A 13,656-nucleotide genomic window follows, 5' to 3' on the forward strand; every position below is an offset into this window, starting at 1 on the left:
AAAAGGAAGAACCAGGCCTATAATTACCGCTGCAGTAGTATAGACAACAAGCTGGAAATGAAAACTAGGTAAGTTGGTTAATCTACAAGAAATAATGTGGTATGACGCTAAACATCCATAACACATGCAGATAATTAAGGAAAATGAATGGCAGGTAGTATCTGTATAGCAAAATCAATATGACAAACTTGCAATCCAATATGAAATGATAGGTAAAAACAAAAAAACAAACAAAACTCCGTGATTTCAGTCTGCAAGCGAACCACACCGACCGAGTGACCGCCGTTTGTCAGCGAAGTTTAGTGCCAACTTTTGTGAATAGAGGGTGTCGCATGATCAGCGCAACGAATCCAAATGGCCGTTAATTTCAGTTTTCTAGACCGGAGAAATGATAAGTAAACTTGTGAAAACCATGACTGAAGAGAAAGCATTCCGGGAAATCTCAACAAAGAAGACATTTAGAGCTCACAGACTGCACACTGGCTGCCTTCAGTTCACTGTAACAAACTGAAGAAAAATTAGTGCTTTGTAGAACATTTGAGACAGATATAAAAACCGATATAACAACACAGCAGAAAATATGAAACAAAAAGAATTGCTACAATAAGCAGCACATTACAGTTCCTTTCAATACAAAATTCTAGAAGTGTACTAATTCCAACAACTGAATCCCCCCCCAGAAATATAGTCATGGAAGAACTTATAAATCAAAAAAGGAAACAAGAAGTAGCAGAAATAGAGTAAGTTATATGCTGAGCAAGAATTTCATTAACACATGAAAAATACATAGCAGAAAACAGAATACACTTCTTGATAGATATGACTGGAATGGGTGGAATTTTTAAGTTCAAATTTCTTATAACATTAATTACGATATGTAATGATTTAAACTTACTAAACCCACTCTTGATTACTAACTTATTACAACAATGCCTTAAAATCATAGCTTTACCAAGACATTTCAAAAGTACTGTACAAATGGAATAACTCCTATCTATGCCTATAGTTCACAACTTTCTGAGTCAACTGATATCTGAGAAATAAGTTTCTATATGACTATAGAATATGCAATAGATAAATCTCTATAAATAATCTTCCATCCTTACACTAGCAACCATCTAGTAGCTGACAATATTTCAGCACCAATAATTATTATACCTCTTCAGGATGATCACAGGTCTACAGGGAATATCTCCCTAAAATATGGAAAAGAAACTACAATTTATACCACAGAATATTTGAGTAGTAAATGAAATGAAAAGTTTCTCTTGAATTGGTAACCAAAAGTAAACATGTGTAGCATAATAATGATGACGAGTGGCTTCTTTTTGTACTTAACTGTTATTTGTTAAATGTAACTTGGGCTGTCAAATCTCGTAAATGAAATAAATTCTTAATTCAGTCTTTCATAATAGGGATGTTAAATTGACATATGCTGTTAGCATTTGTTCAGCTTCAATTAAATATTTTTATATTATAATCACCGTAAGATCTATATGAACCTTCTCTAGTGGCAAGAAATGGTATCAAAATATATCTTCTCAGTAAATCTTATTGACATAGAGAAGCTACTATATATACCTTGCTACTACATTACAATCTTGTCATGAAATCTGAAGCAAAAATATTTTATTTTCTCAAGTGTTATTTTTTCAAGTGTACATCTAAAATGAATACTGGAAAAATAAATTAAATTCTTCAGTGCAAAAATATATGCACATGTAGCCAAAAATGGGAATTCCTGTTGTGTTATTGTATTCGCAGGTCTACGTAAATTATCACATAAAAACTGTTATTCAGAATTGAAGAGAAAGCTCTCTTTATTGGGCTCATAAAAATATCATGCCATATTCTAGTTAAAGGGTTCTGTTAATTTCTCTATACACACATTTTAACACTTAAAATGCCATACATTTCATTTAGGGCCATGATTACAGCATTAATTATACTTTTTTAATTCTTACAATTGAAAAAGTAACTGTATACTTTTGCATCATCTTTGCTTTTGGTTACCTGACACAATTATGTTAAGCCATTTCATCTAATTTTCTATTCAAAAGTTGTTGGTACGGTAAAAACTTCATGAAGTATATTTTTGTCACCACTCAGTTGGATTGTCAGTTTTCACCCAAAGATTTCTTGAAGAGGCTGAGCTCACAATAAAATTTACATCTTCATTGTCAGTCTCAGCCATTATATTATTAAGCTCCACACCAACTGCTTCTTTTTCCAATGAATCACACTCAGCCAACCCTTCATGTTGCACTGCTGACTGAAGATACTGGTCTTGGTAAAATGAAAATGACCGCAGGATAGAACTGTTCTGAAAAACTGAACTACCAGAGTTGTTGATACTGTCAAAATATTCTGAAGATGAGGAATGCCAAGGATGTGCTTGTGTTTCTGAAGTTTCATAAACTGAGTTGCGACGTTCAGATATTACAGAGTTGTCACATGTAACAATATTAGTCGGGTGTTTAAATGCTGCTAGGTCAGATCCTTGAAATGAAAAATGAATGAGTGAATCTGGATAAGTGTTGTCTTGTTGCTCTGCTGGACTGTGTAGTGAAGAACAAGCTTCAGTACTTCCAACAAAATGTACACCAGATTCCTAAGGACAAAATAAGAAATATGTCACAAAAAGTAAATAGTGAGTTACTTTTCAGAACTGCCAATTTATATACCAAGTAATCAGAGAGAATGTAGTTATTCAGTCACTTTTTACTAACAAAATTATTTCACAAGAAAACTGAAAAGGCAAAGAAACACCAAGTCCACTTTGAGGGAGACTTTCATATCAGCAATACTTGATTTGAAAGTTAATGATTAATGTTTGCCATTTTACTTGCAGATATTTTGTTACATCTAATTCATAATCATAAAAATGTGGCAAAAGACCTGGTTTAATCACTTACTTCAAAAACTAGAAAGAAACAAACACAAAACATATGTACGTATATTCTTTTATTATTATATGAGGGTCATACTGAAAGTCATGAGCAACAATTTTTTGTAAAATAACATGCTTTATTATTGACAAACCAAATACACCACCTCAATCTACAGACCTTTCTTTATTTTTCCACATAATTGCCGCTTCTTTGTACACATTTCTCCCACCATTCTGGGAGTTTGAAAATTCCCCTTCTGTAAAATTCTGTCCCAGCCATCCTAAGACACTGACACACTGCTTTCTGAATTGCCTCCCTTGTCTCAAAACGTTGTCCATGCAGCTGATCCTTCACAAATCCGAAAAGATGGTAATCGGAGGGTGCCAGATCAGGGCTATAGGAGGGGTGTGGAAAAACTTCCCACCCCATCTCTGCAAGTGCTTCCAATGTGAGGCAAGCATTGTCATGCAGGATGATGTTTCATCCTGGACGTTTATCGCACAATGCACGACAGAGCTTGTTCAGCATCTGGACATAATGAGCAGCATTGACGGTTTGCCCAGGTTCCAGGAATTCGGCCAGAATAAACCCTTCTGCATCCCAGAAGACTGTGCCTATCACCTTCGCAGCTGATGGCACTGTCTTTGCCTTCTTTTTTGATGGAGAATGCAAATGGTGCCATTCCATACTCTGCCGTTCCGTTTCGTTTCAGGCTCGAAATGGTGAAACCAGCTTTTGTCATCTGTCATAATACAGAGCAAAAAATCACCGCCTTCATGTCAATATCTCTGCAGCAGTCCTCAGGTGATGGCTTTTCACTGACCTTTGTGGCCTTTGGTCAACAACCGCAGGACCCGACAAGCAAAAACTTTCCTATAGCCCAAGCCTTCAATCATCTCCTGTACTGCACTCTGTCATATTCCAAGTTTTTGGACTATTGTGTCCACAATCACACATGTGTCATCTTGAATGATTTCTTCCACTCTTTCCTTGGTGCATTCAGTTGGGGCTGTTTGAGGACGACCACTCCGAGGCTCATCTTCGATGCTTGTGTTCCCATCTTTAAAATGTTTCACCCATCTTGAAACACTGCTCGCACCCATGCACAGACTTCCATAAGCATGCTGAAGTCTCTGGTGAATTTCTGCAGCAGGGATTTCCTCTTTCACAAGAAATTCGATGACAGCACGCTGGCAAAACGACATATCATTGTTGGCCATTTTGTTAGGAGTGATACTGGTCACGTGATGCAAGCTAGTGACATCACAAGACATTCAAGGTTAACACAACAGCTGGTTCCACCTACCACCATACTCTCTTTTGTCTGCTGTTCCCAGGTTGCATGCAAAAAAAAGTTGCTCATGACTTTCGGTATGACCTATGTATGATATCCATGGTTCAAAAATATTTATATATTATTTATTTTATTCTTGTCAACACAACACAAAATTCAGCAGATGGGATTGCTGTCTAAGTTGACAGGTGTTGGCACATGTGTGCCAACTTCAGGTCCTGTATTTAGGTTCTAATTAACATATCAAACACACAGAGTAAATTTACATGTAAGTCAAGTAAATGTATTTCATGTGCATGATACATTAACTACGAATTTAAAAACAGAACCTGAAATTGGCAGACATGTGTCAAAACATATTGCCTTAGATAGAAACCCTACCTGCTGAAAACAGTTCTGCACTGACAAAAATAAAACAAACAGTGATTTACACAACAGGATGCAACAAAATATGATTTCAAACATACTTAATCCAGACAGACATTCCTTTGGAATTTCATTGTACAAAAACATTTAATTCTTTAACTGCACTGGCATATAGAATTCTGTATGTAAAAAATATGTGGTGAGATCAGAGGAATGCCAACACTCTGGTGCAAGCAATAACCATTCCACATGACACAATTACAATATACAACCTCTGCCTCCTGAGGTACAAAAGAAATACAGAATATGGCTATAGTTTCACATTAAGATGACCGTCATTATAGAAACAGTCCCTTTCACTCATATTAATTAAAGTTTACTGTGACAAAGCCCCAGAAGAAACTTTGGGTCCTAGGTTTAGTGCCAACTGATGCTACGAAAAATTAAAATACTAAAAAAACGCGAGTTAAATAGCAACAAAACCTCTGAATATGGGAATAAATTCAGTTCCAAAATTATCACATGTCTCAGGCATACTTGTCATAACATCCAGTGTCCAGCGAATTTATGTCAAAATGAACTGATCATTGTCACAAACGCTGAGAGAACAATAATCATTCTTGCTATTGTCTTACCATCATTTGATCACCAGATAAGAATTATATGTTGAAATGCTCGGTGCTCATCAGCAAAAAATTCCAGTTCTTAATTTCTGTGTATATCCCTGACAATCAAGTTTTTGTAAGAATAGTATATAGCTCATCTTGAAAACTACACATCTACAATGATAACCCTGTTGCATGGTAAATTCATAACTTTTTACATCACTATAAAATTTTACTGATTTATTATAGCAACCTGAAGGCCACTTTTTCAATGTGGATTTGATAAAAAAGAAATATTCAATCTTTTAGACAAATTCTTTGGAGGATATATATAAACATCCACCATGAACCAACAGTTTCATCTGTGAACTAATACTGAATGAAATACTGAAAAAAATGTATAGTTAATATACTCTGTACACACTCCTAAATGACTGTAATAATTATATGAACGATTTATTTTACTGCAACAAAAGTTTAGACATTACGTTATTTTCAAAGACTAAGTTGTGTAATATGGGTATCTTTGTAAGCACTCATACAATATCACTGGAGGTGAGAAAATAGCATAATATGATGTCTTAAATATTCTTCGACAATGTGCTCATTAAACTGTTCTGTACATTCTTGCATGCAAACACACGCACATTTGCGTATTGCAAGCAAAGTTAAGTATATGTGTGATCTCATAATTTCAGGTTTCACTGCTTCACCAAATCCTCTCTTACATACTACTGCATGTACAATGCAATCCCTGTTCAGGGCTTGTAGACTTAAACATCTTCTTCATTTGATCACTAGCTTCATGGAGCTGAATTCTTGAGAAGCCACCAGTTGCTTAGCTACACAAGAATTTATTGAACTTGAAGGTTCATTACCATGCTTACTGGTCCTTTCTTGGGCCAGATTCATCCAGTCCATGCCACCCTATCCTATTTCTCTAACACCCATTTTAACACTACTGTACTGTGCTGCCTCAAATCACCATTAATGGCACAATGCTTCATGGTGTTACTACATATGAGGTGCAACAAGAACTGTTGGAACATGGCATTACTTTCTTCTGGACACTGTAGCATCCCACTGTCACTGTGGTCGTGGGGGCCACTGGGATATTTTCTGTGTGTGTGTGTGTGTGTGTGTGGAAGGGGGTGGGGGAAAGTAAAAACTTGCTTGAAAATTTATGTTCAAGACATTTAATGTTATTTTTTCCTGATCACCCTAAAGCATCAGGACAGAAGAATCATTTTTATAATATATTTAATTTTTTGTATCCATATTTCACGTATTTCTTTCTTTTCTCAATTCTGATATTTACCAAAAAAATCATAGGGCATGTATACTGGGTGGCACAAAGAAAAAAAGACTATTTTATGGCTCAACAGATATGAATGAAACCCATATAAGTTGTGTAAGACATGCTTCAGCATATGCACAAAACGATTTATTCTTTACACAGAAAAATATTTTCTATTCTAAATGTTAACAATGGGATTTCATTTATATTTCTATTATATTTTTGACTCAAACTGATGTAGAACACAACCCCTTTTTTCTTGGATTAAGGTTTGAACCAGTCTTTTCCATTGGTCAACAGCTAATCATATGTTAGACCACACATTTTCAGTTTCTCATTGCAGTAACTCCAGAGACTGAAACAATTCCATTTTATTTCTATGTTAACTGTTTAAGTTAATTCCAAACATGGCAGTCTAATCATTTCGAATCTGGAGAATCTGGCGATTATTCAAAGTATTCGATCAATTCATATGAAACCTTCAAAGACAGGTAACATGAATGTAAAAATGCATATTTCTAAAATTCAAAAAGCAAAATATTTTTTCATGCATAACAAATCTTTTTATAAATACACCTAGAGACCAGCTGTGATTTAGTGACCGATGTATTATGCTGAGCTCTGTCTCCTGGAAACAACACTGTTCATGTTCATGTTCATGTTCATATTCATATTCACATTTAATGTGTCTTCCAGAGATCTATGTACATAACAGCGATATCAGTGCTGCCAGTCTTGAAACAGCACTAGCCAACAATTATGTGTTGGCCAGGTATGCTGCAAATTGCATGTTTTGTCTGTGAACTCTGTTGCAATACCACAATGTTCTTGGCTGAATTTGCAGTTTCAATTATCAGAGCTGAAATAACTGTTAATAAAGTAACATGACCTGTATGAGCAGATAAAACTGGCAATATACCAGCATTATAAAATTATACATTTTGATAATAAATTACTAAATACACATATTTCAATGTGAAAGGACCTGATATTTGAAATATTTTATTTATTAATGACTATGAGAAGGTGTTTCTTAACTTAATTACAACTTGGATTTTCTTTGCATAATAATAATAATAATAATAATAATAATAATAATAATAATAATAATAATAATAATAATAATAATAATAATAATTGTTGTTGTTGTTGTTGTTGTTGTTGTTGGATGGGGAGCCAGGACAGTGCAGTATAGTGACTGGCTAAGGGCTGCATGATTGAGGGGTCGGAGTTCAAATCCCAGTAGGGTCAAGAGGCATCCCCTCACCCATACGTCTTCATGGCGTAGGGCTTAATTAGTTAGGCACTGGGACAACTTTACTTTTACCTTTATTATTATGTTGATATTGTAATTACTGAGCAGTGATATGGTTTCCAGTCCGTACTGGAGTTGCTACATCACACAGAAACAGGGAGGGGCAGGGATCATCATATCATGTCTCAACTGTAAGTACGTGTATGTCCTACAAATGCTATACAGATCCACAGAGATGTTTATTTTAAAAATTTTTAACATGATTTCTTTGGGCCACCCAGTATTATAAACAGTAATTATATGTCATTTCAAGTTGTCAGAGATCACGTACTACAATTACTTATGTACACAGATCAAAACTTAATGCCTAATATCTTTCAGGTAATATTGACACCTGAAGCTCATGAAAAGTTCTATATTCATGGATATAACGCCATGTAGTTCACTGAAAGTAAACTAACATTTCAGAGGAATATTAGAGTCAATTTTACAGACGACACAACATACCTTTACTACTATCACACTACATGTTTCAACCTCAAGAGGTAGTAAAGGTATGTTGTGTGGTCGGTAAAATTGGATCTGATATTGATTAAATACACAACAGGATGCAAGAAACAATTAAAATTTCAGAGGAACACACCACCTCCATCTTTAGGGTCAAAGAATAAGCCAAGCAAGAAACCAGTATGAAGAAGGTTGCAAGCAGAGCATTTGTTTCCTGCCTGGTTTAGTCTTTAATCCTCATGATAGGGGTCAGATGTTCCTCTGAGACACTAGTTGACTTTCAAAGGACTACACAGCGTTATATCCCTGAAGAGAGAACTCTTTAACAGCATCACTGTGAGAATTGTGAGAAATTCTGAACAGTAGTGGACATCAAAAGGACAAATGAGTATAACATAGCAAAGGGTGATTTTTTTTTACCTACCAAAGATTTGGATAGTAATAGTTCTGTGGGAACATCCCACATTATCACGCATTTTCTGCAACACACACTCTTTGTATCACTTTTCACCATCACGCGCGCTAATCAATCAAATTGCTCCAAACGTTCGCATTTATACTGTGCTCGCTGCTAGCCCTGCATCTACATCATCACGCACGCTAGCCAATCAGCGCCCTGCAAATTCTTCCTCCTCAATTTCAAGTTTCGCTCCGCCCATCGAGCAGGTATAAAAAGGAGCAGCCGCAAACCGGCAGCATCAGCCTGACTTCAGCCTACGATCAAGCCACACTCAAGCAACAGCAGCCAGCAGGTTTCGTCGCCAGCGCTCGGTCTTCGGAGGCATCGGCAGGCTGCGCCAGGCACGACTGCCTCGGACCTCTGGCTCTCACACCCGACGCACTGGGGCACCTCGCCTGGACTCGCCGGTGGTCGTGTCCCTGTCCGACCCACTGGGTATCTGGCGTAGCCACTGCCTCATCACTCCTGCGACCGCGCTGCGTGACCATGCAACTTCAACTCACCTGCCGCACGACAATCAAGCAACCTCCAGCAACGGCAGTGCTGTGGCCAGTCAAACCACCACAACTAACCTCTCTCCCTATGGCGCGCACTGCGCTACCTCACCGATCAAACATCTCAGCAACCACGGTCCTTTTCAGGACCAACAAACTGTTCCGAAGAAGTGGGTTGTCATCAGAGTAATGACAAAACTACATAAAACCCCACAGTTCATATCACTCAATAAATGTCCAGAAACAGACATTTATACGAATGGCAGACTACTGAACACTGAATTAATGTTACCCTACATTACTGGAACTGCATTCTAAGTAACAATACAAGATAATGAAACTGTATTTGAACTACTGCCACTGGAATTGAGCACTTGATTTTCCACCAGAGAAGTTCAGATTCTGCTGATAACATACTTCCCTGAAATCAGTTTATTATAACTGGTTATTCATAATGCTATCTTCACAAATCGGCTGAACAGTAAACACAACTATTTACCATTATATTATGGAACAAGCATATTTTCATTATAGGAATACAAAACGTGTTCAAGAATATTTCTTCCTTTACTATTATTTACATTACAGAATATCATCTCTCGTCACCACCAAATTATCTGTTAATCCCTGTAACAGGCCATGAAGGCCACAGGGGTGTGAGAGGTTGAGGCTCCCACATCTTCTAGACAGTAGGCAGCTCATAGATGGCATTAAGGCCTTATATGCCAGCTACCCCTTTCCCCCAGGAAAATTCCTGGTACTCATATCTTTTAGAGTCTGAGTTTACTCCAGGGCCATAGTGCAGCTGGAAGGATTAGGTCAACTGAAAAATCCAATGACTTCATCAGGGTTCCAACACTCAACCTTCCAGATTGTAATATAGTACCTCAACCAACTATTCTACCGTATGTTCCCCCTTCCATTAAGTATTGAGATAATGTTACATATTCTTAATTTTATGTGATTTTGTGGTTAATAAAGCCTCAGATGTTGAGAGAATTACCTAAATTTAAGAGTACCATGTGGTCTCACATTTGTGCTAACTTGAGATTCTTTCTTAATCTGGAAAGAACTTAACATGAATGATTTTAAGAGTGCTGTATCAATAATTCTATTTCTTTGCAACTGATACAGATATATTACCTCTACATTTATAAGTGTGGATGTGCCAGTATTGTCTAAAACCTTACACACTAGAATTATAAAACTGTCACAAAATCTTCAAGATGCTTATGATCAAACATGTTAATATCCTCATTTAGCCATTAATGGTACTTAAAATGAGTATATAATTTTGGCTTGCTGAAGCTATACAAATGAAGGGGAAATAATTTAACGTAAGTATGATTCTTCTATAGATAATTTTCAATGAATATACTCGTAAGCTTCTTTGGATCAACAAAAAAAGCACTTTTAACTATTACACACTTTCAGACACTTAATTCCAAAAGAATCAATTCATGGTATTTTTTATATAAATATAATGGTCTTACTGAAAACCTTTCAAGGATGAACAAAGTAATATTATGGTGAAGATGTACCAGAAAACTTTATATTCAGGGATATATAAATATTTAAATCAGAGACTGTATAACACAGTCCTGTGTTTCCTTGACAATTAATACTGTGGATTCTGTAGACACGAAATTAGTCAATAAATTTTTTAAATGGTGAGTATATTTCCAGTTTATTAAACCTCCTAATAAACTTCATCTATAAAAATGTTCTGATCTTAAATTCAAAAACTTTATTTTTCAGGAGTAATTTTGAAACTTACATATGAAAGCAAGCTAGCATAATTCTGTATTTCCATTATGTAGGGTAAAAGAAGCTGACATAAGCAAGCATAACTTCAAGCCCATGCAAAGTTTCATGTTCTCTGAAATACCAAACAGGCTTACCAAATTAAATGCAACCAGAACAAACCGCTTAATTTTCAGTATTGTCACTTCAATTGTAAATACCTGTAAACATGCAAGATGCATAAAGCAACTACACAAATAATATCCCATTACAATCACAATGCAAGCAGGCACATAATTTCACTGTTTATCGCAAATATATATACTTCAAGTGCTACCACACACTCCCCATGTGCTACCATTATCTAATTACTCCACCATATTTATCACTGTGATTAATAATTACTGCCAGTGCATTAACTCCTCCTCCTGGACAATTTTACAACCTTACTACTTTACCAGTCAGTGCTATGAGATTATAAAATAAACACAGTTTTTGTCTCCATTATACATGTAAGGAATGTATATTACAGAACAGCTCAGATACGATCAGTGCTCTTTTGCCTACTAATGCAAAGCTCTCCCTGTAACAGGCTGTGAAGGCCCATAGGGTTGAGAGACGAGTTCCCCACATTTTCTCTAGACAATCAGCTCACAGATGGCGGTAAGGTTGTCGGCCTCATGCACCGGCCACCTTTAACCCTGAGGAAGATTCCTGGCACTCATTTCTGTTAGAGGTTGAGTAGACCCCAGGGTCATAGTGCGGCTGGAAGGATTAGGTATATTGAAAAAATCCACCTCATCAGGATTCAATCCCGCGACCTTCCGGCTTGTAGCATAGTGCCTCAACCAACTATGCTACAGCATGCCCCTGCTCTTTTGCCTACTATCTGAGAGAAAACAGCATTATAAGAAACCATGATGTCTATGTCTGTGCATATCTGAGTGTCTCTCCTTTGTACTTTTGAACCAATTAACCACTTTTTACAAACTAAGTAACCTGGGGAACATTATGCCATTGGATGCCACCTACATGTCAAATATTTTAAAGTCACACAATCGGTAACAACAGCAAAGTGGACAAACAAACTGTGATATGGGAGTGACACCAACAAATTTTGTTTACTTAACCTTTTGTAAAATGTAAAATAGCAACATAGTGGTCATATTAAAATTCCCATTGGCTTTTGATTTGATGGTGCTAACTAATGAATTATTGGAGATGGACAGGTGAAACTTGGTGTGGAGATAAGACCATAAACAATACCCGCACATGGCCGCGCCATAGCTCAAGTGGTTAGTCGCTGGCTTTCCACCACGATGGCCCAGGTTCGATCCCGTGTCTGGTCAAGTGGGATTTGTGGTTCACAAAGTGGTGCTGGGGCAAGTTTTCTCCGAGTACTTCGATTTCCCCTGCCAATCTTCATTCCACCAAATGCTCAACAATCACCCTCAACTATCATCTGAGGCTACAAGGGACCTAGTCCCCCCCACTAGCAATAAAAAAAGTGAAGCTTGAATCAAACAGAAACCTGTCTCTATCAGAAAACTTCTCAGTTCTCTGAGTATAGAGCATGAGATAATGTAATAATCACGATTAAAATCTTCTAGGTATGATGCTATGAGATCTGGTAAATGGATACCAACATTCTGAAGGAACCTATTGCCTTCATTTGCATTATTCTCCTTCGAATATTGAGATAACAGATTCCTCCAAAACACTGGTACCTACCTACCAAGATAATGCAGCATAACATTCCAAAAGACAACAATCTTGATATTCATAGTTACAAGAACCTCAACTTCACAGAGAAGAATTACCTATAGTAAGGCGTTTAATATGGGTGGGATTAAGCAAGATGATCCTGTGTTCTCCTTTACATTCTAGCACTTGCTGAGAGGGTTAAAGATGTATAAAGTAGTAACATAAATTAAAATGTCTCTGTGGTCTTCCTTACCATTAAAGTTTATTACCCACTACAGCAATGCTGATATAGAGTAAATCCTTCACAAAGAACACCATGACCCCTTCAAAAACTAATTATGGACTATACAAATTCCTATAAGGCTTAACGTGACTGCAATCTACATTCGGTACTACAGAACTATGGCTCATGGGAACTACGACTGACTGAGCACACAGAATAGTCGACAGATTGCAACTGAATTGGGGTGACCCTTTACTTTGTGTACTTTCTTTCATTTCCTGAATTGACTGGACACTCACATACCTCCACCCTTCCTCATCCTGTGCAATTAACAAGGCAGCTTCTACACCCACTCTTCATGATGCCTTACCGAACTATGCATGGAAATTAGTAATAAGAGCCAATGTAAATAGGGCCAACCAGATGCACAGTGCACTTTTGGCATTCTCTTTATGACACTTATCAGCCTTGAGACTAGCAGACACTGTGAGAAGTGTATCCAGTTTCATTGATGCCGGGGTAGCTCAGTCAGTTCAGTGACTGAGTTATGATCTGGAAAACTAGTGAATGTGGATCCAATTCCAGCCAGGGACAGATATTTTTCTCTTAAAAGCAATGTCCACAATGGCTCTATAGCCCATTTAACCTCCTATTCAATGGTTACCACTGGCTTTATTCCTGGAGGTAAAGCGGCTGCAGCTGCAGCCATGAAACTGACCACTGATCAAGAATGCAGGGAGTTACTTATCCATTCCCACTATGTATTCATGGCGTGGTGCTTAAGTAAGCCTAGTCTTCTGACTAACTTATGTCAGGT

At 37.1% G+C, this 13,656-nt stretch overlaps 1 protein-coding gene across 4 annotated transcripts in view; it reads right to left on the reverse strand.

Moving 5' to 3' along the window:
* Window positions 1–311: 311 nt before the first annotated feature.
* The window catches only part of LOC111862394, a 267,967-nt gene continuing 254,622 nt past the window's right edge, over window positions 312–13,656 (reverse strand). For 3 of the 4 annotated variants that reach the window (XM_023847749.2, XM_033750638.1, XM_033750639.1), the window contains exon 6: window positions 312–2,611. In XM_023847749.2, coding sequence (XP_023703517.1) covers window positions 2,099–2,611 — 513 coding nt within the window. In that variant the 3' untranslated portion in view covers window positions 312–2,098. The remainder of the gene's footprint in view (window positions 2,612–13,656) is intronic. The other variant, XR_004512792.1, reaches the window with a different exon arrangement.

Source organism: Cryptotermes secundus, unplaced genomic scaffold (genome assembly GCF_002891405.2).
Source record: "Cryptotermes secundus unplaced genomic scaffold, Csec_1.0 scaffold671, whole genome shotgun sequence".
Classification (NCBI taxonomy): domain Eukaryota; kingdom Metazoa; phylum Arthropoda; class Insecta; order Blattodea; family Kalotermitidae; genus Cryptotermes; species Cryptotermes secundus.